Source organism: Equus quagga, chromosome 11 (assembly GCF_021613505.1).
Source record: "Equus quagga isolate Etosha38 chromosome 11, UCLA_HA_Equagga_1.0, whole genome shotgun sequence".
NCBI classification, from domain to species: Eukaryota; Metazoa; Chordata; class Mammalia; order Perissodactyla; family Equidae; genus Equus; species Equus quagga.
The window spans coordinates 73,974,897-73,998,927 of record NC_060277.1 but is presented as its reverse complement, the minus strand read 5'-3'; the positions used below and the strand labels follow the sequence as shown (position 1 = coordinate 73,998,927).

The 24,031-nt window shown below is 56.3% G+C and overlaps 1 protein-coding gene across 17 annotated transcripts in view; it reads right to left on the bottom strand.

Moving 5' to 3' along the window:
• The window catches only part of MYO18A (myosin XVIIIA), a 94,371-nt gene that overhangs the window by 9,590 nt on the left and 60,750 nt on the right, over nucleotides 1-24,031 (bottom strand). For 14 of the 17 annotated variants that reach the window (XM_046675750.1, XM_046675751.1, XM_046675735.1 and 11 more), the window contains 21 exons: nucleotides 22,333-22,442; nucleotides 19,212-19,277; nucleotides 15,899-16,027; nucleotides 15,044-15,187; nucleotides 14,567-14,656; nucleotides 14,309-14,428; nucleotides 13,984-14,095; nucleotides 13,403-13,530; nucleotides 12,939-13,093; nucleotides 11,082-11,205; nucleotides 10,793-10,993; nucleotides 10,114-10,224; nucleotides 9,482-9,586; nucleotides 9,013-9,159; nucleotides 8,490-8,603; nucleotides 7,019-7,135; nucleotides 6,744-6,827; nucleotides 6,191-6,328; nucleotides 3,972-4,157; nucleotides 3,189-3,328; nucleotides 2,347-2,391 (listed from right to left, as the gene is read on the bottom strand). In XM_046675750.1, coding sequence (XP_046531706.1) covers nucleotides 2,347-2,391; nucleotides 3,189-3,328; nucleotides 3,972-4,157; nucleotides 6,191-6,328; nucleotides 6,744-6,827; nucleotides 7,019-7,135; nucleotides 8,490-8,603; nucleotides 9,013-9,159; nucleotides 9,482-9,586; nucleotides 10,114-10,224; nucleotides 10,793-10,993; nucleotides 11,082-11,205; nucleotides 12,939-13,093; nucleotides 13,403-13,530; nucleotides 13,984-14,095; nucleotides 14,309-14,428; nucleotides 14,567-14,656; nucleotides 15,044-15,187; nucleotides 15,899-16,027; nucleotides 19,212-19,277; nucleotides 22,333-22,442 — 2,566 coding nt within the window. The remainder of the gene's footprint in view (nucleotides 1-2,346; nucleotides 2,392-3,188; nucleotides 3,329-3,971; nucleotides 4,158-6,190; nucleotides 6,329-6,743; nucleotides 6,828-7,018; nucleotides 7,136-8,489; nucleotides 8,604-9,012; nucleotides 9,160-9,481; nucleotides 9,587-10,113; nucleotides 10,225-10,792; nucleotides 10,994-11,081; nucleotides 11,206-12,938; nucleotides 13,094-13,402; nucleotides 13,531-13,983; nucleotides 14,096-14,308; nucleotides 14,429-14,566; nucleotides 14,657-15,043; nucleotides 15,188-15,898; nucleotides 16,028-19,211; nucleotides 19,278-22,332; nucleotides 22,443-24,031) is intronic. The other 3 variants (XM_046675752.1, XM_046675753.1, XM_046675742.1) reach the window with 1 other exon arrangement.

Below are 24,031 nucleotides of genomic sequence, written 5' to 3'. Positions count from 1 at the left end.
GGAAAGCCCAAAGGAGTCAGATTCTGAGGCTGGAGTTGTGGTGACCCCCTCAAAAAGCAGTGAAGGCTTGGAGGCAGCTTCTGAGTGAATGCTTCTAGAATTCTGTAAAATGTCTGCTCACCACATTCCCCTGCTACAGATATGCTAGGATTTCTCCTTGATATAAATTTCCTTTCATCTGTGTCAATAGGAGCAGCCACATTCCTGAATTATGTTCTTGAATAAACAGCCACACAGGCATGTAGGTGTGTGCACACGTGCACACACACACATACATGGAAGAAACCACCTGTCTGTTCTGGGGACTGAGAGAGCAGGACTTGTGGGGAAGGGAATAAAGAGGCGTATTTTATGTGCTTCCGTCAAATACAGAATTATAACAAAGACGAGGCTGGTTGATGCCCTGGGTAAATAGGAGTTTAGCAGAGAGCCCCGAAACCGCTAATGCAAGCCCTGTGCCCGTCCAAGCCTGGCAGATTTACTATGGTGCACGGGCCCCATGGAACGCCAATACCACCTGATTTATACACCCGTGCAAAAAACCTCCTTCTCTAGCTTCAGAGCCTGTAATTTATCACCGCCGTTCATAACCATATTGATTGCCTTTAGAAAGGAGGTGCCGTATGCATCGCAAAATCTATGTCTACATGTTAAAAGCGTTTCTGTATAAATCTCCCTTAATACTGCGCTGTTTACTGCTTTCATTAAGGTTATGGCAATAACAACTGTATCTCTAAGTAAATCGAAACATTATTTTTCTGCCCGCCTTAGCACGCTCGCTCGATAACTTGGAGCTGGGGCCCAGAGCTGCTGAGGAAGGAGCCATACCACCTCTCTGCCATCAGCAGGAACCCAGCTAGGACTGCACGCCCCCGTGCGCCTGCGTGCATGCACACGTGTGTGTGTGTGTATGTGTGTGCACATATCCGTGTGTGTGCGCGTCTGCCTGGCAATGGTTTAGAATATGATCTTAAATGCGCATTTTATCAGCCCTCGAAGCTCCTACAGTGCGAGGATGGCAGGGCTGGAACACACAGGGGACAGACAGTTGTGGGCTCAGAATACGAATTCTCCTCCTTACATTCAGAGCAGCCAGTGGGTTGAGAAGCTGGCCTGCCTGCCCTCGCCTTCCCTTTAGTTTCAAGCACATAGACAACGTTTGGGTTCTTTTCCCTAAATAATCGGGCCCGTAAACAAACTCCAGGGGCAGGCAGGCTCAGGGGGCAGTTGAAATTTTAAATGGTTGGAATTAAACCTCGCGTCAAATACAATTTATGTCCAGGCTCATGTGCTATTAGTTAACTGGGAGCCGAGTCGCGGGGGAACAAACAAACGGAGACAGAACGGCGGGGGATATTAATTGTGTGTGACAACCGGGCTCCAGCGGCCCTCTATCACTGTTACACACTATTACATTTATCATTAGCTCTCGCAGAGTCCTCTGTGCCTCTGCCAGCCCATCCTGGCCAGCGGGGAGGCCTGCCAGGCAAGAGAGAGTGGGGGTGGAAACCAAAGCCATGCTAAAAAACAACCCCCGAAAATCTGCCCTGTTGGACTTGACGGAGAATCACCCTGATCCGCCTGGAGGCCCGCACATTTGCACCCACTGTCCAGCTCCCACCCGGAAAGAAGGAAATGGAGAGGGGGTGGATTTCCTGGGCTTCCCGCCACCTGACAGACAGCACCAGCACGAGCCCGGGGCCTCCCCCCGCCCAAGGGGCCCGCAGGGAGTAAAGCAAACACATCTGGCTGTGTTCCCTTCCCTACCACGGCAGAGCAGCCCTGATTAGCTGCCTGAATGCTTTCTCCAAACAAGGAACCGTTAGATGCCCCTCACCTTCTACCCTTGTCTGCCAAAAGAACCGGCAGACCTTTCAGAACGAAACATACCGGCTTCGTTAAGGCAGCTCAGGCTCCAGGGGAGCCCAAGGATGTGGCCCGACCCAGCCCAGCCAGACTTTTCTCCAGAGAAATAGGCAGGGAGGTGCTACACTTGGTTTCTGAAGGAGGAGAGGGCTGGACCTCAGCAGGCTGTGGATGCCAGCGAAGGAGGCTGAGCCCTCCCTTCTGATGGAGCCCCCGCTCCTGCCCTCCAAGGGCGTGAGGGCCAGCCTGAGCCTTCCTGGGGGAGCACACCTTGTTGCCTGCCCTATACTCTGACGCAGGGCCCAGCCTGTCGCCCCGCCTCCTCAGGACAGAGTCAGCGGTGTTAGCGTGAGGGACTAGCTGGGCGGAGGTGCGGGAGGCTGTGCGCCCACGTGCGGCATGCAGCGGGCCGGGGCCCGTGTTAGGGTGGTTAGACACCACGCGAGGAGAGGCAGAGAGCGCGTGCGCTCCAGTCCTCACGGTTTATTCTTTCTTTTCTGATACTTTGTCACCATGTCCTGCAAACTGGAAACAGAAAGAAAATGGTGGGCAAGGGGGCGAGAAGAAGAAGACAGAAAAATCAATGGGCAAACCAAGGTGGACCCCTCAGCTGAGGACCCCTCCTTCCTCAGGAAGACCTGGCTCTGGCTGGCTGAGACCTGGCAGCAGGATGAGTGAAGGTGCTGTCCTCAGAGGGCGGTCCAGACCACTCCAGGCACCTTTCCCCTGCTCCCACAAGGAGCAGGCTGCCTGCAGGAGGGGGCCCCAGCCCTCACGTGGGAAGGGGGCAGGTCTGGGGGTCTGTCCAGGGCAGCCTTGGGAGCTTCTCTAGGGCCTGACCCCACCCCCGACTGCTGGTCTGCCGCCTCGTGACTTCCTCCTCAGCCTACAGCTACAAATCTCTCTCTCTCTCCGAAACCATTCCCTGGGCGGGTTTTATAAGAGAAAATCTCTGGCATGGTAACAAGGCACCATGGCCCTTAAATCTCTGCTCTCCCCAGAGTGGGGCAGGCGCCATCGGAAATGCAGCTAAACGGGGGAATAATTCATCTCGAAGGCAGAACTGGAGAGCCAGGTCCCGGGAGGCCTGGGGAAGGAGGACAGGGAGGACGAGGGGAGGGAGTCTCATGCAGGCATCACCTGTCCTGCACTAACCCGCTGCAGGACAGAGTCCAGGCCAGGGTCTGGCCATGAGGGGAGGGTGGGCTGGTGGCTCAGTGACAGGGAGACAGAGGTCACAGCTGTTCTATCTGGTGGTCTGGTCCAGAGGTGGTCAAGAGGGCCTCTGTGTGGGCCAAAGGTGCCATAGAGACCCCCCTCACCTGTTGATGAGGTCCTCGTTCTCATCGCTCTCCATCTCATCCTCAATGGCAGCCTGCAAGTCCCCGATGCGCTTGAATGCCAATTTCAGATCAGCCTGCAGGCTCTGGTTAGCAGCCTCCAGACTCTCCAGATCCATCTCCTAGGAGGGAGAGTGGGCAGTCCAGGTCACAGGAGGGCTAGTCTTTCATCCAGCTGCCCCAGAAAAAGCCTGCTTCGAGTCTCTTCCAGGCAGGCAGGAACTCTATGGGTGCTGCTGCAAGCCTGCAGTACTTTTTTGGGGGGGGGGGGGCGGGTGGGCAAGATTAGCCCTGAGCTAATATCTGCCACCAATCCTCCTCTTTTTACTGAGGAAGACTGGCCCTGAGCTAACATCCATGCTCATCTTCCTCTACTTTAAATGTGGGACGCCTGCCACAGCATGGCTTGACAAGCAGTGTATAGGTCAGCACCTAGGATCTGAACCAGGAAACCCCAAGCCACCAAAGCAGAATGTGTGAACCTAACCACTGTACCACCGGGCTGGCCCATGTAGCGCTGTTTTTGCTCTGGTGTTGCTGGGCTGTTGGGGCTGGCCTCACTGATGGAGACTCTGGTACCACACTTGGCCCCCTGGCCTGTCCTCAGAGCTTCCTGGACTGTCCTCCAGACAGGTCTTCTTCCCTCTAATTCTCTAAACCACAGTTTCTTTGCAGGCCACCCCCTACCAGCCCAGGGGGGTGGGGTACACTTAGCAGCTACTCAGAGAGCTGCCAGCTTGGGGCCCCGAGGGTTGGGGACATTACCAGTTCATGCTTCTTGCGGCTCGCCTCGGCCTCCTTCCTGGCAAGCTCGCCCATCTCCTCCTTGGTGTCCCGGAGCTGCCGCTGCAGCCTCTTGTTCTGCTCCTTCTCCCGATTCTCAGCTGCTATGCGCTGATCCCGCTCCTCAGTCAGCTTCTCCATGTTCTCCTTGAGCCGGCTGGCCAGGCTCTGGACAGGGAGGTGGGAAGAGAGACCCCTCAGCCAGGTGGAAGGAGGGCTGTCCCTGAGCTTGGACTTAGGAGGCCTGGGGTCCAGCTCCGGTCCTCCACACACCAGCTAGAGGGGCAAGCAACCAAAGCCTTCTGAGGCGGCCTCCTTTGCCTTTCTGTAAAATAGGGGGAAGAACACCTATTCCCCCAGGGGTCCTTTGAGGACTGAGTAAGGTAATGCGTGTGAAGGCCCTCTGGAAGATGAGAGGGCCTACTATCATCATCACTACCAAGGCTGGAGGAGTGCTCAGGCCAGAGCCTGGGCCTGTCCAGATTGATACCCTGTGTGGGGCCTCCACGGGCAGCAGGGCTTCCCTCCGAGACCCTGACCTGGAAGCTCCAGAAGCCAGATCCTGTGCTCAGAGGTCAATGGCTTTATTGAGAGTTCCCAGAAAAGGAGAAGACTAAACAGTCATCAGATTCCAAGCACAAAGCCATCCCTCTAAGCCCGACGAGTGTCTCCTCCCCCAGGAACTTGAACACATTTCTCCCTGCTGGGCCACAGGATGCTGAGCAAGAAATGATCTGGGGACTGCGGCAGGTTGTGAGGGAAGCACCCTGCTTCTGGGTCTAACCCTGGTTCTACCACTGACTCGCCGTACGGTCTCCATCTCTTGCCCCCAGCCTCTGTGTCTCTAGAATAGCAGTGCTAGGTGGCATGATCTCTAAGGCCCATTTGTGTCGAGCGTTCTGTGCCCCTAAACCACAATATTGCCTTACTGAGCAGAAGGGAAAATGAGAGAGAGAGAGCTGAGGAAAGGGACTGGGGCCCATGAGAAAAGGAGACAAGTCCAATAGGCCTGCCCTAAGTCTACCAGACGAATGGCCTCTTTTGCCCCTTGGTAGCTTTGTGACGTTACGCAACCTACTTAACCCTTCCTGTACGTAAAATGGGGGCCAAAATATTACCAAGGCAGAACATAAACTATTGTTAAGTCTCCTCTAACTCTCTCCAGCTCCCCTGAGGTCTGTGACCCTGTCTTGGGCGGTTCAGCCATATCTTCTTCCTAGGTCAAAGTATTAATACCACCCAGATGCCCACTGCCAGCCCCATGGTCGTGTTTCCATCCCTACCCTAGCGTCTGCGCCACCGACTGAGGGGTTGATGGGGAGGTGGCAGGAATGCTCCTCAGCACCCACACCATGAACACACTTCTCACGGAGAACTGCCGGCGCTTAGACAAACGTCTACAAGTTCGAGGAGGAGGAGAAGTTAAAAATAGGGCGAGAGGGGTGTAACCCAGAGAGCTCATTCTGCCTGCTTCTGTCTTCCTACCTGCTCTGCCGGAGAGGGAGGAGCTGGAGCGTGCTGGCTCCGGGAGATTGGAACAGAGAGGAGTGAATTTAGAGAACAGAGATTACAGTAGGGAGGAAGGCAGGGTAAAAAGATAGAGAAGAAAAGAGGTGGACAGAAAAAGGAGAAGGGGTGAGGGGGAAAGAATGAAAAGTAGAAGGTGTGGAGGAATGGGATGGGGAGAGGAAAAGCACAAAGGGAGAAGAAGCAATGGGCAAAACAGAAAAACGAAGAGAGAAAGAGAAAAAGCAGAGATGGGAAGGGTGGGAAGTGAGGAAGAAGGGAATAAAAAGAGAAGGGAGACAGAGAGCGCCTGGTGAGATGAGAGAACAGACTTCAGCCCTCACAGAAGTGGTGCCATCCGCTGCATATTTATGACCCTGCCAGAGAGCGAGTGAGGGGACCGGCGGGGGGAGCTCATGGTGGAGGAAAATATGAAGACGAAAAGCTAAGCTGCTCTGGTCCCTTGGCAGAAAGCAAGCACGGAAACAGAATGTAAAGCAGGCAGACTCTGCGGTGCCCAGAGAGCAGACAGAGCGGGGTGGGGGGAGGAGGCACTCGCCCGTCAGTTGGCCTGGCAGCTTGGCAGAGGCCTCTGAGGAGTGTCCATGGGCCTGCCCAGCCCTGCTGAGCATGCGCGGCTCCAGCTGCTGGGGTAGCTCTGTCCTGCTCCCTGTGGACTGAAAGTGCACACCCACCTCCAGCCGCTTCACTTGGGTCCTTTCAAACTCCAGGCGTGTCTCCAGCTCCCGGATCTTAGCTTCCTGCCTGCTCACCAGGGACTTGTCCACCATGGACTGCTCCAGGAACTCCACTTGGCTTTGGAGGGTTTGTAGCTGAGGAGTAGGGGACAGGAAGAGAAGAAAGAAGTGAGCGCAGAAAGGGAGGGGTGGCAAGATCACCATGGTGACCAGAAGGCTGAGGGAGGGAGGGATGCACACGGAGGTGGAAGGATGGGGCCCTGAGCCAGAGGCATTCCCACCTGGCCCAGTGCTGGCACAGATTTTGCCCTTTGTAGAGAAAGGAGAAAGCTAAGGACCAGAGAGGGAATAGGAATATGAAATGAGGCAGCTGAAGCCAGAACGTCTGCTATGGTGGTATGGCTCCAAGCCTAGCCCTTTGCACTCCTTGATGCTGCTCTGTGGATTACTGAAGGTAGAGAAGTATTCACTGTCCCGTGAGCTTGGGGGTTCATCCCGACACACAATGACCCTGGCATCCTCTCTCTACTAAGGGAGACCCTGTCCCTACCTTCTCCTGCAGCTCTTGCTTCTCCTTGTTGGCTTCTTCTAGCTGAGCTTGGAGATCATTCATCTGAGCCAGGTCCCGGGAAGCCTGGGAAAGGAGAGAGTGCTGAAGCGGGATCCCCCATAAGAACCAACTCCAGCCCCCCCTACCCCACACTGAGTGCCAGGGCACACAGGCACTGCAACCTCCCAGAAGAAGAGGCTGTGCCAGGGACTTACGAGGAGGCCTAGGACAGTGTCTGTGGTGTGGGGTATGGGGGGCGCCTCTGGGCAGGGTACCTGAGCCACGGCCGCCTTGTGCTTCTTCATCAGCTCATTCATATCCTCCTGATCCTCCTCCAGCCGGTTCTGGATCTCATTCTTCTCACGCTGAAGGCGGCTCAGCTGCTCCTCCAGCTGGATGGAGGCAAAGGTGGACCAGAGGGCATCAGGCCTGGAGTCCTCGATGGCCCCAGGTGGCAAGTCCGAACCTCCCCGACGCCACTTCCAATCAGAGAGGGTCGTGAGGCCGGGCCCACCCACTGGAGCAGGATCCAGGACCAGCGATGCTCAGACACCTGCCTATCCTGCTCTGGGCCAGGGAGCTGAAGGAAAGGGCTGTCTTTGTAGCACAGGCAGACCCTGGGCTCAATGACAGCTGCTTTCTGGCAGCTCTTGGGAGGCTAATGAGAAGGCAGAAAGGTGTGCCCAGGACAAACGGCCCATCGTCCTGGCACTAGCAGTTTAGGCCCCAACCTGCATGCATTCTGCCCCCTTCAGGCCCCAGGGAAGGACCCCTGAAATCTGATGTTCTCCTAGCTTGGACTCTCGTTTCCGCTGGGATGGCCTGCTCCCTGGCCATCCAGCCTCCAGAGCCAGTCCACTTCTGGGGGGAGGGGAAGAGACAGTCAACAGCAGCTTCAGGAAATGAATGAATCTATTAGCCTGTAATTCCAAACCAAAATGACTGCATTGGCTCCTTCTCTGCCCCATCCATCTTGTTACCGGGCTGTGGGGAGCTGGGGAAGCCTCAGCCAAGAAATTTATTAACTCGGATTTAAATAAAATGGTAATTTTATAACAGCCTTTTTTAACACAATTAAGGAATTTGAATTACTCACCTGAAAACTGCTGAGGAGCACAAATGTCACGGGGATAAATCAGGCCTGGGAGATTGGCATCTCTTGGCGGCCGGGTGACTAGCTGGGGACCGTGGAGCCCAGAGCCAAGCCCAGCCTCCTCCCTTGCCCCATTCCCTGCCCATGGAGGTACTGGTGGCCGCATCTCAGTAATGAATTCTCAGCCGATGGATGGGCCATGGGGGAGATGAGGAATTAAAAGGGAGGCATTAAATAAGAGCTCTAATTAGCTGCCGCTTGGGCTTGTCAGTGGGCTGACCAGGGGAAGGGGAGGGAAAGAGAGCCACCCCATCCTCTTATCGGTGCTTCCGCTAATCTCTAGGCGCCTGTTTACATCCCTCAGCCACATTAGCTGCCTTTATTTATGGTGTTGGGGCCTGCGGCCAAGCTCCCTCAAGCAGGTGGTTAAATAGGGAGACGGGTCCTTGCTGGCTCCTCTTCCACCTCGCCCCCCGCCCTGGCCTCTGCTGACTGAGGAGAGACAGAGGAGGGGAGGTCTGCTCTCCCTGCAGAAAGCTCTGGCGTGAAGGGACCGGGCTGGGGAAGGGTCCCTGTTTGTGGTGAAGGGAGCCATGTCACAGCTCTGTTCTCCTTCAGCCCCCAGCCTGGTCCTGCATACCCCGGATCCTCACCGCTGTCTTGGCTTTGGCAATGTCATCAATCTGCAGGTGCAGATCTTCGATCTCCACTTCCATTGCTTTCCGTGCTTTGACAGCTGCTGCACACGTGAACTCTGACTCCTCCAGCTAGACACAGAGCCACCCCCGCCCCAGGGAGAGATGTCAGCCATTCCCTGGGGGCAGGAGGGCTGTGCAGGGTGTTCACAGGGGAAAGGGAGCTCAGGAGCCCTCCCCCTCCTCCTCTGTTCACTGCAGACCCCAGGGCTGGGGCATGTTGTGGGACATGCACAGGCATCTGCTCCTGTGACAGGGATGGTGAGTGCTGGGCCCCATCCACACCATCCTGGGGCTTGGTGGTCATGCTGTACAGTGTGAACAGACCCTGGGAAGCCTGGTTGCTACAAGTGGCTTCTCCTCACTTCTCTGTCACACTCCTTCCCAAGGACTGAAGAACCACTGAGAGGGGCAAGAGGGAGAGAATAAACCTGAAAACCAAGCTCGGTTGCCCCTGCAGCTGATGACTTCCTGCAGATACCTGGTTTTTCAGCTGGGCGATCTCCCTCTTGCTAGGCGCGTTGTTCTTCAGGTGGTCCAGCATGATCTGGGCATCCGCCAGCAGGGCCTTGGTACGCTTCAGGTCTTTCCGGAGCCGCTTCTCTGACTCAAAGTCCCGCTGGTTCACCTGCGTGGACACTAGAAGTTGGGGCTCTAGCATCCACCACAGGGCTTCCTCCTGTCTTCCTCAAGCCCACTCCTATTCCCGCCCTCATTCTGAGTCCCCCTAATGAGTAACGACAGTGGAAGTGTCAGGATCGTGCCAGCCAATGAGAGAAGCCTGGGTGTGCAATGTATGGTCATCACCTCCTTCCACAAGTGATGACAGTGGGCTCTACGGAGCCCAGCACCCCCCTCCCTGTTCCCAGTCTACTCTCCCTAAGGTTCCCATCCCTGAGGCCAGCTGGGGCAGGCAGCTGGCCAGGCCGCAGCCAGCAGTCTCCACTCACCTGGTCACTGAGTGTGGTGAGCTTGCTCTCCAGCTCCCGCTTCTCTCGCAGCACCTTCTGCTTGTCCTCATACTCTTCCTCAAGCTGCACTTCCATTTGTTTTAACTGGAGTGCCGTGGGGACAGAGGCCCATTGGTCCCTTCAGTGTCTGGTGCCAGTCAGACCCCTTCCCTTCTGGATCCCCACCCCGGGAAAACAGTGAAGCAGGGCTGAGCATGGATGACCCCAGAGGGGTCAGACCCTGAATTCAAAGCTCCTAGGGTTTCAAAGCAGCCTGGGAGGGAGAGGAGGGACAGCAGGCCACAGACAATGGCCCTGAGCCATAGTGAGAGCCCTCGTTCCAGAGTGGGCAGGCCCCGCTGGGCCAGGCTAGCTGACTGCACAGAGGGGCACAGGGTGGGCTGCCACTTGGCACAGAAAGCAGAGAGCATTAGTTCCTCAAGGGTCTGAGCTTCTCTACGGACCCTGAGAGCACACATCCCAGCCAATGCCAGGATCCTGAGCGGAGATTTCCCGGTCCAGAAGGGCAGTGGAAGATAGTGTGGCAAAGGTAGAGAAACACACCCCTTACTTTAAATCAGTGATGGGGGGACCACGGTTTACACTGGACCGGTACGTGCCCATTGCCTTACCTTCTTCTGACACGACTGCCGGGCCTCCTCTACCTCCTCATCCCGACTCTCCATCTCCTTGGAATGGGTCTGCCTCATCCGCTCCATCTCCATCTCAAGTCGCAACTTGGCCTGGAGGTGGGTGGGAGTAGGGACTGGGTTCCTTCCCCAGCAGCACCCTGACCCCTGCCCACACCATCCTGATGGGCAGCTCTCTCCAGGCTCAGGAGCAGGAGAATCTCTGCCAGCAGTTCCCTTTGCTCCCACCTTCCTCTTGTGGCAGCTGGCTTCTGCAGAGAAGCTGAACTCCCTTACTAGATGTCTGGCATGAGCCCAGAGAAGGCTGCTGGGGGTGGGGACAGTCCTGTGGTTTTTCCATTTGGCCTCCAGCCTCTAGCTCCCTGAACTGACACAGTGGCTCAGTGGCAGGCTGGGTAGGCTCACGGCCTTCCGGCTGCCATGTATCCAGAGCTCCTCACCACTAGAGCTCAATCAAGATTTGCTCTTGTGGAAAGCACCACAAAAGCTTAATTATCTTCACACTGCGGCTGGTGCAGATCAGGTGCTCACTCAACATTTTGTGAGTAAGAGAACAAATGAACAAATGAATGACTGAATGTGGGATCTTGCCCTCCTCTGGCCTACACCCCGGGTTAGTTGTGGTCATGGTGGTTCCTCCCTCAGCCAAACTCTCCAGCACCTGCTCCAGCATCTGGATGGTCCCCGCCTGCTCATCCAGCTCCTCTTCCTGATCCTTGACCTTGGCCTCCAGGTCCCGGAGCTGTTTCTTAACCTTGGCCAGAGAGGCCTCATCCTTGGACTCTTGGGAAGAAATGTCCTGGAGCTCAGCCTCCAGTGAGACGACCTTCTGAGTGAATCCTGCAATGTCCATGTCTTTTTCCTGGAGAAAAAGAGAGGATGAGGCTGGCCCTGGGCTGGCTCTAGCCTGTGAGGGGGACAGGGCATGGCTGGTGGGCAGCCCCACGTACCTCTAGTTGCTGCTTCAGGCTGAAAGCCTCGGCAAGGAGCATGTCCTTCTCTCGCTGCAGCTTCTCCCGCTGCAGCTTCTCGCGCTGGGCCTCCTCGTGGGCTTGCGAGAGCTCACTGTCGAACCTGTGAGGGAGCACGGTCATGGTAACTCCATCAGATAAGGGAAGAGTCCGGGTCTCCAGTGCCCAGAGGCTGCCAGGAGGCAGCGCCACAGATACGGACAGGACACAAGCAGACGGGGGATTCACACAGCCTGAACTTGGGGCCAGTCGTGAGGTGACATTCAGGGGTTATAGGTCAGGCCATTAAAGCCCTGCTGGGCAACCCGGTCTGGGATGGGAGGCATTCCTTTGAGCGGATCCAAAGGCCTAAGAGGGACCCACAGACTGCTTCTGGGAAGAGTAAACAGATTCTCCTCAGGTGTTAAGTCTTGACCCTTCCCTTTTCAACAAATAAGAGAATGAGGGACCAGGGTGAGGGCAGGTGGGTATCAGAATGGGTAGAAATGGATGTCCTGTCTCGTCTAACTCACTTTCCACAGTTCCATTCAGCAACTCTAGATGGAGCAGCTGGCTCCTGCCCCCACCTCTGGGCACCAGCCTTTGGCCAGGTCCACCTGCCACAGCAGTACCGTGTCACACCAGGACACTCCACACCGGGCTGGAAGCCAGCAGTCCCACTGCACCCAGCTGGCAGCATGCTTCAATGGGCTAATGGTCCACAGTTGCAGGCCTCTTTCTTCACTCCTCCACTTCCCAGCCTTCCATTTCCCACCCAGGGACTCCAAATAAGGAGCAAATTGCTGAACTTCCTCTTAACACCTTCCTTGAATAGCTAATCAGGTTCCTGTCAAAAACTGCACAGCTCCCATCTGTTCCAACTCCATATCGAAAAAAAGTAAGAAAACTCCGGGCAGCTGAAACCTAATAAGTTGCCCAGCAGGGAGTGCAGCAAGACGGTAACTAGGCCGAGATGGCACTGTCATCGGGGTGCTCAGAAGGGAGGTCCCGCCAAGGGTGCCTGCCTCCAGGTGAAAGGGAGGGTGGGGGTAAAGATGAGAACTAGGGAAGTGGAGAACGGAGGTGCTGGGAGGGAGGAACATAAGATCTTCCTGCTTCCCCTCACTCTGCACAAAGCAGTAGCCCAGCAGGCCCTAGTGAGCCCCCAAGGCCAAGGGTAACCCAGGGGCACTGGAAAGACTCAGCTCTGCCACTGGCGACCCGAGGGCTGTGGGTGTGGGGCTGCCCCTTCACGAAGGCGACTGGTGCCTCTGCTGAGAACCCCTCCCCTGCACAGGGACCCAGCGCTGTTCCCACTCCCTGGGGCACCCTGCTGTTCCCAGGGTGTGTGGGATCCTTGGCGTCGCTAATAAAGGCATCCCATTCCCATCCCCAGCCAGGGAAATTAATTTAGATTGGATTTTCTCCTGTGAGGGGGCCCCCTCCTCTGTGTCATTACCATAATGAGATGGAAGTGACACGGTAGTTTAACGACATTAGTCAGGAGAGTGTGTTTGTGTAGCTGAGGCAAGGGAGAGATGAGGAGCTGGGTGGAGGCCGGGGCGGGGCCACATGGAATGGCTTGTCCTTACTGGGCCCCGGCAGGGTGACAGGCACACACTGCAGGGAGCACATCCGAGAGCAGAAGCCTTAGCAGGCCTTCAGTGGGGATGTGGACTGAGTGCTCCTCAGAGGTCAGGAGTGAGAGCCATTCTCATACTAGGAGTGATCATGCAGGCAAGGTCCCGGGCCAAATTCAGGTGCTCCCCACCTTCCTCCCTGGACAGGGAGGCAAGGAGTCCCCAACTGGGGCTGTTCTAGGAGGTCTTCTGTACCCAGGACAGGGGACCCACCCACCTCCTCTGCTTCTTCTCCAGCTCGTGGTTGCGGACCTGTTGGCCCTCCAGGTGCAGCTTGGTGTCCTGCAGCTCAGCCGTTAGCCGCTGGCACTTCTTCTTGAGCTGCTGCAGAGCCCGCTGGCTCTCGTCACTATCCGCCTGCAGGTCCCCGAGCTAGGGGCCAAGATGGGGTGCAGGGTCAGCAGCCATGGAGAGGCCCGGAAGTATTGATGGAGAAGGTGAGAGGAAGGAGGTAGGTGAGTGACGGGGAGACCCAGGGATGAGGGATGAAGTCAGGGACATCCAGGGAACCTAAGACACTCTAATAGTAGTCTGCCCTGGGTTGTCCCCTGCACCGAGAGGCTAACACACCAATCCTTCCCTATTGTTCCCAAGCCTGCCTGGCTCAGGCCATTCAGAGGGCCAACACGTGGCACCGAGCCCCTCCCAGGCACAGGCCTCCACTCCTTCAGCCAGACTCACCCGCCTCTCCAGTTGCCTCTTGTTCTGCTGCTCCACCTCCAACTTGTCCTCAAACTCCTGCTGGAGCCGCTTCTTGGTGAAGTCCACCTCTCGCACAGCTCGCTCATACTTCAGGCGCCACTCGCCACCTGTAGGGTTGGGGGCAGACAAGGGAGGACTGAGCTGCTAAGAGTCCCTGGGAAGGGGCAGAAGGGAAGAAGGATGAGACAGGGAGGGGCAGCAAGTGGAGTCAGCCAGAAGGACTCAGACAGGTCTCTGGAATGATGGCTTCCTCCCAAGGCAGAAGGAGCCACTAGCTGGGAAAAGATGAGAGGGGGTGACGTGTCTATGTGCACTGTCCTCTCCCCAGGGGCTGCCAGACCATGGCCCTCAGATGTTGTCATCATCATGATGGTTAAAGCCCTCTGTGATAATCCCTGCATTTATTGGCACCTCTACTTTCTCATCTATTTATTTGACTTTAGCCTTACAATAGCCCTACAGAGGGAAGATAGGCCTGGACAAGGAGGGTGGTTACCCAGGGGTGAGAATCATGGTTTGCCACTCAGGCCACTGCTGAGCTCCTCTGGCCTCAGACCTACCTGTGTCATCATCATCCACTTCCCCGTTGATCTCAGCTGCCCGGATGAGACGGGCCTCCATCACCTCCATTTCCATCACTTCCATTTGCTTCTTTAGTGCATCGTACTGGGTCTGCAGAAGAGGGGGTTATGAGATGTGCCGTTCCACCCCCTCACCCAGTACTACCCACCCCTGAACCACACAGTCTATGGTCACATGCTTACCCAGGGCAGATGGGGGTGCTGGGCCAGTGGCAAAGATGCCACCTGTCCTTTGGGGGAGCAGACAGTCACTAGAGTGTGGCAGCCACTAGCATGGCTGTCTTAACCTCGGCCTTGCCCTCACCTGCAGCTCCTTCATCTCCTTCTCGGCTCGGAGCCTCTCCGCAGTCTCGGCGTCCAACAGCTGGGAGGCGGACTCTCCTGTGTTACGTTCATCCGTCAGCTCCGATGTCAGCTCTGAGATCTGGAGTTGGGGGAGGGAGTTGCCACCAGTTGAAGTGCCTGCCTCACTCAGCAGGAACACCAGGGTGGGGGGAGGGGAGCACCTGGCCCGGACACCCTTGGAGATGGGCCAGTCTGTGTGGTGCTGGGGGTCACTCACCCGGGTCTCCAGCCGGTCACTGTTGAGCCGCAGCTCATTCCGCTCCTTTTCCACCTTCTCAAGCTTGCTCCGCAGCTGCTGGATCTCCTCCTGGGTGCAGTAAGGAGGGCAGTGAGCCAGAGGCACTGCGAGAGGTTGGGGCCTGGGATCCGCACCCTCGGGGTGAAGGAAGCTGGTGATGCTCGGGCCAGGACACAAGAGAACAGGAAGCCACTGCCTCCCAGGGGCTCCTCTCCCTACAGCCTTCCCCATATGCAGAGGATGCCTGAGATTTCATCCTAAGAGGCTACCCAGGGGCTCAGCCAGCACCAGAGGGATGCCTTCTGTTTGATGGGAATAGTTCAAGGACACCAGCTCCCCGGACTAAATGAAGGAGCACTTGGGAGCTCAAGACAAGCTGGTAAGATTCTTGCCCATGTGGATGTACCACAGTCCTTTCCCTCCCAGCAAATTGGCCCTCCCCCGGCAGTTACGTACGTCTCTGTTCCGGATCTGCTCCTCGGACAGCTGTACCTCGATGAGAGGCCGCACGGTGGTAAAGAGCTTCCACCAGGGCCAGTCCTTCACCCCTTTGTTCTTCTTGATGTTCTTCTGCACACAGCGAATGGCCAGGTCTTGAATCTAAGTTGGGTTGGAGGTGGCGCACAGCAAGGTTCTCAGTCCCAGTTCCAGCCAGGATCCTCCCCACCACGAGCACGGCCACGGCACTGCTCCTCTGGTCACTTGACCCCCGAGTCAAACACTCCCTCTGCCACCCCTAGCCCCCAGCCTCCCTCCATCCCTCAGAGAGCCTGGCCCTGGGAGCACTGCACTGGGCACTAACCCACTCCACCGTCATTAGGAATAATTTCGTCTGCTTTATTTGCTGCCTGATTATTTCCAGCACCCTGGCCTAGATGTGCTATAAAACCTAATCTTGCTGAAACACAAGAGGCGGCGGCGCTGGCTGTTTTATGGACTTGCTAATAAGAAAAGGAGTCGCTGACACAGCTCCTTAATCTTCATGGAACAGCCTATGATCCAGAGCCCACCTTTGCCTGGGCCCTGCTTCCACCCACCCTTCCACCCAAGCCCGTGGACCAGGCCACATGGCCCACTGATGGACACACTGGCACACTCACTGGCACCAGGGAGCTGCCCATTCCATACCCTGGCCCAGGGTATGGTGCCCCTGGGAGGTTCCCACCTCTTCTCCCCCAGATAAGGATAACCCATAGCCCCAAGACCAGCCTCCGCCCCTGCACATTCCCTTGAGTCTCCCATCCCACTCCAGGAACTCGTCTTGGCCCCTCTAGGCTGGGCAGTGGGACAGAGATGTCCCTGGAGCAGCACCTTTCTCTTCTTGAAGTGCTGGCGGGCCAGAAAGCCCCTGCAGGCCGCCTGGAACAGGGTCAGGTTCCTGCTGGTTTGGTCATCCCGCTGCTCCTCCAGTCGTGCCAATGTGCCCGCCCGGAAGAACACCTGTGGAGAAGCAGGCCAGGTGAAGGCAGGAGCCTGGGCTGGGAACAGCCCAGCAGCAGAAAGGGAGCTGGAGCTGGCTAGAAGCAGGGGAAACAAACAGCTGGCCCAGGAGACCAGCAGGCCCAGGAGTGTGGTCCCAGGCTTGAGAAAAGCCTGAAAGTCCAAGTGCCCAGGAGAAGAGAGAAAAAGCAAGAGACCCTGGGAAGGCTGAGGGAGGAGGGCCAGGCTGGGGGCTGGGAGGCTTTGGAAGGGGTGGAGTAAGGTGGGAAATCTAACTTCAAAGAGAGATGAAAGGAGAGGGAAGCCAGAGGGAAGGGACCTGGGCAAGAAGGAAGTAAATGAAGCAGCCACCACCAAACGGTGGGGAGGACACCCCTCAGCAACACCGGTGGGGGCCTCTTCTCCCAGGACTGCCAGCAACACTGTCCACGCCCCTGTGCCCACAGCCCACCACAGGGCCCCACCACAGCCTCCAGCTGCCTGGGATCTGGTGAAGCGGATGGTGGTGTACGTGTGTAAGAAGAAAAAGGTCCAGGAAGCAGTGTGAGGGCGGGGGATGGGGGGCCCTTCTCTGTGCCCTCCCCGCTCAGTTTCATTCCAGACGGGCTGCTCTCTCATATGGCTACACCCCACCCCCACATCCAGGTTTCATCTTCTCATGAAGCCAGTGGGGTGGGCGGGGGTTGGCCCAGTCAAGGGACCTGTCTTACAGGTTCCGGGGCTGGAGGGCAGACGTGAGAGGAACCAGCCGGGCGCCCGCACACCCAGCCTTTCCTCTCACTCTTCAGTGCCCTGAGCTGGGGCTGGGTAAGATTCTCACTAAGACAGGAAGAAGAGGGTGGGGGAAATGGTCAGGTGAAAAAAGGCTCTAGTATCCTTAAGGAGGACAAAGGGACACCTAGGTATATGCCCGCCCCCAACTTGCCCAGAACACAGACGATTCCCTCTTGTGGGGCAAAGAGAACATGTGAATTCCATGGAAACACTCAGAACCAACAGGTTCAGTATCCCCAGGCCTCCCTTCAGGGAAGAAGTGGGGAGAGGGTCTACACTTTCTGCTGAGAAAGCTTTGCCTCTGGAGACTCCACAGAAACCTAGTCCCCTGAGGCTGGCCTGGGAGAAAGCCAGCTCAGTGTTCCGAGGCACTTCCCCAAATCCCACATGCGGGGCTGAGTGCCTGAGATCTCCTGCGGGTCTCGAGCCCTACCTGAGCCTGGATTTCCCACAGGTGGGAGCCCGAGATCCCACCGGGGGTAGGGAGTATCTCAGTCCCCCCAGAAGTAGCCCCACATGCTAATGGTTAGCACGCACGGCTATCTGATGAGGGCAGGAGAAGTGAGGTGCCGGCATGGGGATGGAGAATGGTCCAGACACACAATGAGAAGAGAAAGGATGGTCTAGAGACTAGGGCAGCGAGCCTCAAACCTCTCTTGAACAGCTGCACATTTGTGGGGTGGAGTCGTTTAGACTATTAGGTGAAAGCTCAGGGCCATTGCCCCACAACATACACACCCATACACATATTACAAACAATGTCAAGGGGGTCTCAGACCCCCAGACTCCTTGCCTGAACCCTCAGGGTCCTGTGAGCTCAGACTGAGACGCCCCTCTCTTCTGAAGCAATGTGACAAACACACAGGGAATCTTTGCTCACCAGCCAGCACTAACTACAGCCTAGAAGCCCTGCCATTTCTCTCCCAAACCAGATGTGAGCAAGCATCCGACTTTGCTCCTAATTCTGCTCTGAGCATGAGTGGGCCTGGGGCTCACCTGCCTCAGCCAGGCACCTGGGATGATGCAGAGGGTCTGAGATGGCAGCTGGGAAGAGGACCAGCCTGTACAGGCTCTCCTGCCCAAGACATGCCTTGGAGGAGGTGCCACTCCCAGTGCCAGCCAGCAGCAGCTCAGCCTGCTGGAGGGGCAGGAGCCCACCCAGGGAGAGACCACGAGGCTGAAGGGAAATCTTTGACTGCAGGCTTCCCAAGGAGGAAGCTCAGCTGGCAGCCTGTGAGCTTAGAGACAGCTGGGGAGGGGGAGAGAAAGGTGAGCCAGACACGGCAGAGACCAACACCAGAAAAATGACATGGAGAGAGAGTGGGGCCACAGAAGACACAGAGAACAAGGAAAGAAACAGAAAATAACAGAACCAGAAACCAAGGAATAGAGACCAGCAGGGACTGCCGGGGCCAAAAAGAAAAGGGAAAAGCAGAGACAGCAGAGACAAAGATACAGCAAGGGGATGGACGAGAAAGGGATTCCCAGCGAGGGAGGCACAGGAGAAATAAGGACATGACTCAGAACATAGAACAGAGAGAACACAGCCGACAAGCAACACTGAAACCTTTTTTTGTGAGCATCCCCTTCCACCTCACACTCCCCAACGAGGCCCTGGGACCCAGAGTTCCTTCCCTGTCTGCCAAAAGCCAGACAGGTCCAGAACCCCCTCTCTGGCTCCCAACTGCTCTCCCTCCCACCTCAGCCCTTGGAGCACATACGTGGACGGCGCTTGTCAAGCCTCCCAGTGTCGGGAGAGAGGGGCGTGCAGGGCTCCCCGCCCCGTGGGAGGGATGCTCAGCTGACCCTTCGGTGTGCAGTGACGCAGCAGACTGGCACCCGGGGCCGGGCGTGCCTGCCTTTCATGCACCACGTTCCATTCAGATGAGGAATGCGGCCTGTGGGCAGGTGGTGGCGGCACAGCCTCACCATGTCCTGCTTGCTCTTCTGGGACCCTGACAGTCCTAGATGACTCCCCATAGGGGACTCTGCCCTCTGGAGCACTCTGCCTACTGCCTTCCTGCTTCATCCAGCTCACCTCTCTTCTGTCTGCCTCAGTCCCCACCCCAGGACTCAGACCAAGGTCAGGGCCACCTTCCAACCCACTCCCTCCTGACATCACGGAGGTGTTCATGGCACTGAACAAGCCAGTTATTCAGAGGGAGGCAAAGTCAAGTTTGCTGCAGCTGGAATATCTAACCTCCTGGCCTCTCTAACTCTGAACAGGGCAGCTTGAGAGGAAGGGCAGCCCCAGAGTGTCTGGGGGGTGAGGGGACCATGGGAAAGACTCAGAAGGGGCTCCAGGAGACTCCTGAAGTCAGACCGAGCACGGAGAGCAGGAGCAGAGGGCCGGCCCTCTGGACTAGGGCTGCAGAGAGTGAGGTTGACTGCTCCGGCAGGGACAACTCACCCGGCTCAGGCCCATGCAGCAGCTGCTCTTCTCCAGGTCCAGGGACTCCAGCAGCTCCTCTACCGCCTGCAGAGAGAGGCCTCTGTCAGGGAGCCCGCCCAGGGTCTCCCCATCTCCATGCAGGGCTTCCTCCAGCCCTCAGTCCATCCCTGTCCTCCATTCAGACAGTCCATTATTTATCCAACAAGCACCTCTGGGGGGTTTCCGTAGTGTCAGGCACTGTGCTAAGAGTCTGGAGATATAAAGGTGATTACGAGAGGAAGAAGCTGTCTTGTTGGGGAGCGAGACAGGTGAATTAGTGAAGTATATAGAGGAAGAGGCATCTAAGTCAGACAAGGAAGCCGTGGAAGGCATCCTGGAGGAGGTTTTGCTCGTGCTGAGTCCTTACATACAAGTAAGAATTAGCCAGACAGAGGAGGGGAGAGGTCATTTCAGGCAGAGGGACCAGCCTGGGCAAAGGCATGGAAGCGCAAGACAAGAGAATGTCCCGAGGAAGCTCCATGCAGTTCAGATAACTGGAGCTCCAGGAGTCGGGGCAGTTGAGGTGTAATTAGAGAGGTGGGCAGTAGTCAAAGTAGGTGGAGCCTGTGTGCTTCGAGAGCTCCTGGAGGGTTCTCTCAGGGAAGGGCAGGGTCAGATTTGTATTTCACAGAGACCCCACTGGCACAGGGGCAGAGGATGGGTGGGGACCCCCTCAGGCAGCCACTGCAGTAATCATGACCCAAAGGGAAGACAGGAGGGGGAAATGCCGGAGATGTCAAGGAGACAGAGCCTTGCAGGTGTCGGGGAGCGGCAGATGAGAGGGAGGAAGCTAGGGACACACTGAGGTTTCTGATTTCTGTAACTAAATAGATAATGGTGCCATTCTCCAAGGTAGGGATGACAAGGGAAAGAGTAGGTTTAGGAGGAGATATAATCAGCTGAACATGCTGACTTTGAGGTCCCGTAAGGCATCCAGGTAGAGAAGTCCAGAAAGCAGCTAGATAGAAATGCATGTCTGGAGCTCAGGAGAGAGGCCTGGGATAGAGGTATTGATTTGGGAGTCGTCGATATATATGCGGTAATTGAAGTGATAGCTGTGAATGAGGTTGCCCAGGAAGAGGGTGTAGAATAGCAAACACCCACAGCCAAGGAGAGAGTCTTAAAGAAGAGAGAGACCCTTACTTCAGGGGCAAGCGGAAGGAGGGAAGCTCAGAGGGACTGAGAAAGAAAGAACAGAGAGGAGGGGAAAACCAGGAGTGGCAGCAAAGAAGCTGAACGGAGAATATTTCAAAAAGAACAGAGCTGTCAACAGAGTCTCATGTTGCCAAAAAGCATGGAAAGGTGCCCATTAGCTCTGGCAACATGGAGGGCACGGGGACGGGAACCGGGCAGCTATGGGTGGAGGGATGAGCGGTGGTGGGGTGGGGGCGGCAGGAGGAAAGTGAGTATTGATGGTACGGGGCAGGCGAGAGACAGAGGATAGTCTGGCATGAGAGAGGGTTGACGGAAGGCTCCTTTGTTTTCTGAGAGCAACATCTGCCGAATGTTTCTCCACTGGCAGAAAAGAGTCATCAGAGAAGGAGAGGCCGAAGGAACAGGAGAGAGAAGAGTTACCACTGGTGGAGCAAGTCTCCAGGGAGACCAAAGGGAATGGGTTCCAGAGAACAGAAGGAAGGGACGGGACAAGGGGAGGAAGGTGGGGCTTCAATTTTATTAGCATTTTGAGGCAAGGTCAACTGCTGGGAAGATGACCTGGGAAGGTGCAATGGGGGAAGATCTGAGGAGAAACATGGAGAATGGAACAGCAGGGAAGGAGCTTGGAATAGGGGTAAGGAGAAGGCACATGGAAAGCTTGCCGGGCCACCCCAAGGGCTCCGTTGGGGCTGGAGACCATGAACCTGTGGGAATTCAAGTCTACATGGGGTTGTATAATTTTCTCCCACAGCCCTCGGGAGCCCCACACTGAGGAATGCAGACACTCAAAGGCTGGTCCTTCAGGGAAGGGGTTGAGCAGGGCAGGTGCTATGGGAGGCTCAGGAGAGCTGAGGACAATGAAGGCCAAGTGACTGGAGGGTTGGACCACAGTGTCGAGGCTGAGTGGAAAAGGAAATGAAGTCAGAAGGGAATGGACAGAATAGAGAAAATGAAGTGGGGTCCAAAAATGAGAAGAGTCGATGGAGTCAAAGAGCAGGTGTCCTGAGAGGAAGAGAGGAGTGAGATGCACAGGTGAGAGGCTGTGGTCAGAAAAGGCCATGCTGGAATTTAAGATTTCAGTGGCGGAGCATTTCCAGGGATGACAAGGTGCTGGGTATAGCCCTGAGTGGAAGGCTCAAATGGAGGTCAAGGGTCAGAGAGAAGTGGGTGTGGGGCAGGTCATCTACATCCACATCAAGGTTTCCCAGGACACTGGTGGGTCTTGGATAGAGAAGATGGAGAGAAACTCTTTGAGGCCTCCATGAAAGTGGGTCTGTGACTCAGGAGGCAAGGGGCGGGGGCTTTCCGCCCCACTCTGCAGAGTATTCTCCCTTTTAGGGATGCCTTCAGAGTCAGGCTGGGTGCCCGAGGCCAGAGCACAGTGAAGGAAGGCTCCTCTGCTCAAGGAGCCGCCTTTGGGGATCAAGGTGACAGCCTGGAACGACAGGGAGACATCCCCTTTTGCAGCCATGAATTCACCAACTGGGCTGCCCAGGGCCCAGGGGCCTTAGGCTCACCTGGCACTGGGGAGGCCTTGCCATATCAGTCTTCCTCCTAGGAGGGATGCGTGGCCACCCCTGGACAGCTTCCTGCTGCAGGAACTCCCCAATGTGGAGGTCTAGGCTGAGGGGCCCAGGTGCTACCAGTGGAGCGCCTACAACACTAGTTCCAATCTGCCACCTGGGAGGTTCCTGGATGATTGCTGGCACCAGAGAGCAGACACCCCCACCTCAGACCTCCAAAGATGGTGGCTCTTCAATTCTACAGTCCATGCCTGGGACTGCCTTCTCCCCACCGCCACAGCTTGGCTGCCACATGCCCCTGTCCTAGCCCTGGCAGGCCCAAACCAGGAGCCTGAGAAAGGGCTAGCCTGGCTCACTCTAGGGGAGGAAGGGGTCTGAGCAGAGGGAAGGGGGTCTGGTGGGGCTTTGGGGCCCAGACCTACCCGCCTTTCATCTACCACGATGTAGTTGCGCCCGTGTTTCTTGGTCAGGTGTGGGGCCAGGACATCGAAGCGGCGGCGGAACTCGGAAAACACCATGTGGTCAGGGTAACCTAGAGAAAGCAGCCAGGAGCCAGGCCTGTCAGCGCCTTGCCTGTGCCCAGCACGCCCCAGTAGCCACCAGTGCCAGGCAGCCCACAGGGAGAGTCACGCGAGGGGAAGGCACTGCTGGGGGAGGAGAGCCTGCGACTGAGGCAGGCCCAGGAAAGAAGAGCAGAGAGGAAGGAGGCAGGGGCAGAGACAGAAGGCCGAGAGGACAATTAGGGCTGCCCCACAGCGGGATTGCAAGGTTTAAAAAGGAAACAGGTTCTTTTAGAAGGAAGTAAGTCTCTTGTCATTGAGGCATACAAACAGGGGATGGCTGACCAGCTGGAAGGAACGCTGGGGAGATAAAAGCCTGGATGACCTGTAAGATGCTTCTAGACCTCCACGTCTACAACTGTTATAACCCAGAGAGAAGTGTCTTGAGGACTTAATAAGAAAAAAAAAAAAGGGCATCAGACAGTATGGAGAGGAAAAGTACATGAGCTTGGCACTGGAATCCTGGCTCTGGCTCTTAGTACCATGTGACCTTGGACCAGTCACTCAACCTCTCTGAGCCTCAGTGTCCTCATCTTTAAATGGGGGTCCTACCACTTATCTCACGTGGTAGTCATGGGGCTTAAATGAGAAAATATGTAGAAAGCACGGCTTGGCTCACTTGGTGGGTGTTCAATACAGCGCTGCCTTCCTTTCCTCAGTCCACTGAAGCAGGGATCAGAAAGGGCTCCCTTCCTGCCCCCGGCCTGACCATGAGCCAAGGCCAGGTGACCAAAAGACTTGTAGATTCTCTCTCCCTAAAGAATGTTACCTCTAACAGAGACTCCCTCCCATCTGGGCTTGAGGTCGGAGCAAGGGTGACTGTCTGGCTTGGAGCAAGGTCAGGATGGTGGAGTGGGAGGTTACCCCGAGTCACCCCGAGGACACCAGAGCCCACAGGAGAGGACCAAGAGACCCACCCCTAAAGAATCACAGAACTGCAAACCAAAAAGGGGTCTTAGACCAGATATAACTTATCTTCCAGATGTGGAAACTGAGGCCTGAGAGGTGGAGTGACTGGCTTGCTCAAGGTCACAAAGGCTGTGGCTGGAGACATCACTGGACTCCAAACCCGGGCTACCGACAGCCGGTTGCGGCTCGCCCCAATACACCGGCCTAGCTAGCTCTGGGAAACCCTCCAATGGGGAGATGAGGCTGATGCATGTGCCTGATAATTGAAACAGGAGGCGGGGGCCGCTGAGGGGCCAAGACAAAGTGAGCTATTGATTGTATCTGAATTGCAATTAAATTGATGGGCCGGGATAGCAGGTCCGGACGCCTGGCATCTTAATTAATCATCAGCTCTATCGATAGTGGCTGGGGACTGGGTAGGGGGAGGGGGCACGCTGTTGCTGGCCTCATCGATCTGCTTGTTTGAGTAAAGCACATTGATTTTGGTTCAGAGCGGTAACAATCTGGTTTTGAAATAATAAACACCAACTCCATATCAAGACGTGGGGCAGATCAATGATTTATTTAGAGCAGGGCAGGGAGCCCGTTTCCTGGCTTTGGCTGCTAAGGAAAAGTGGCGGTGCCCATGGGGATGCCTCAAGGGGACCTGGCT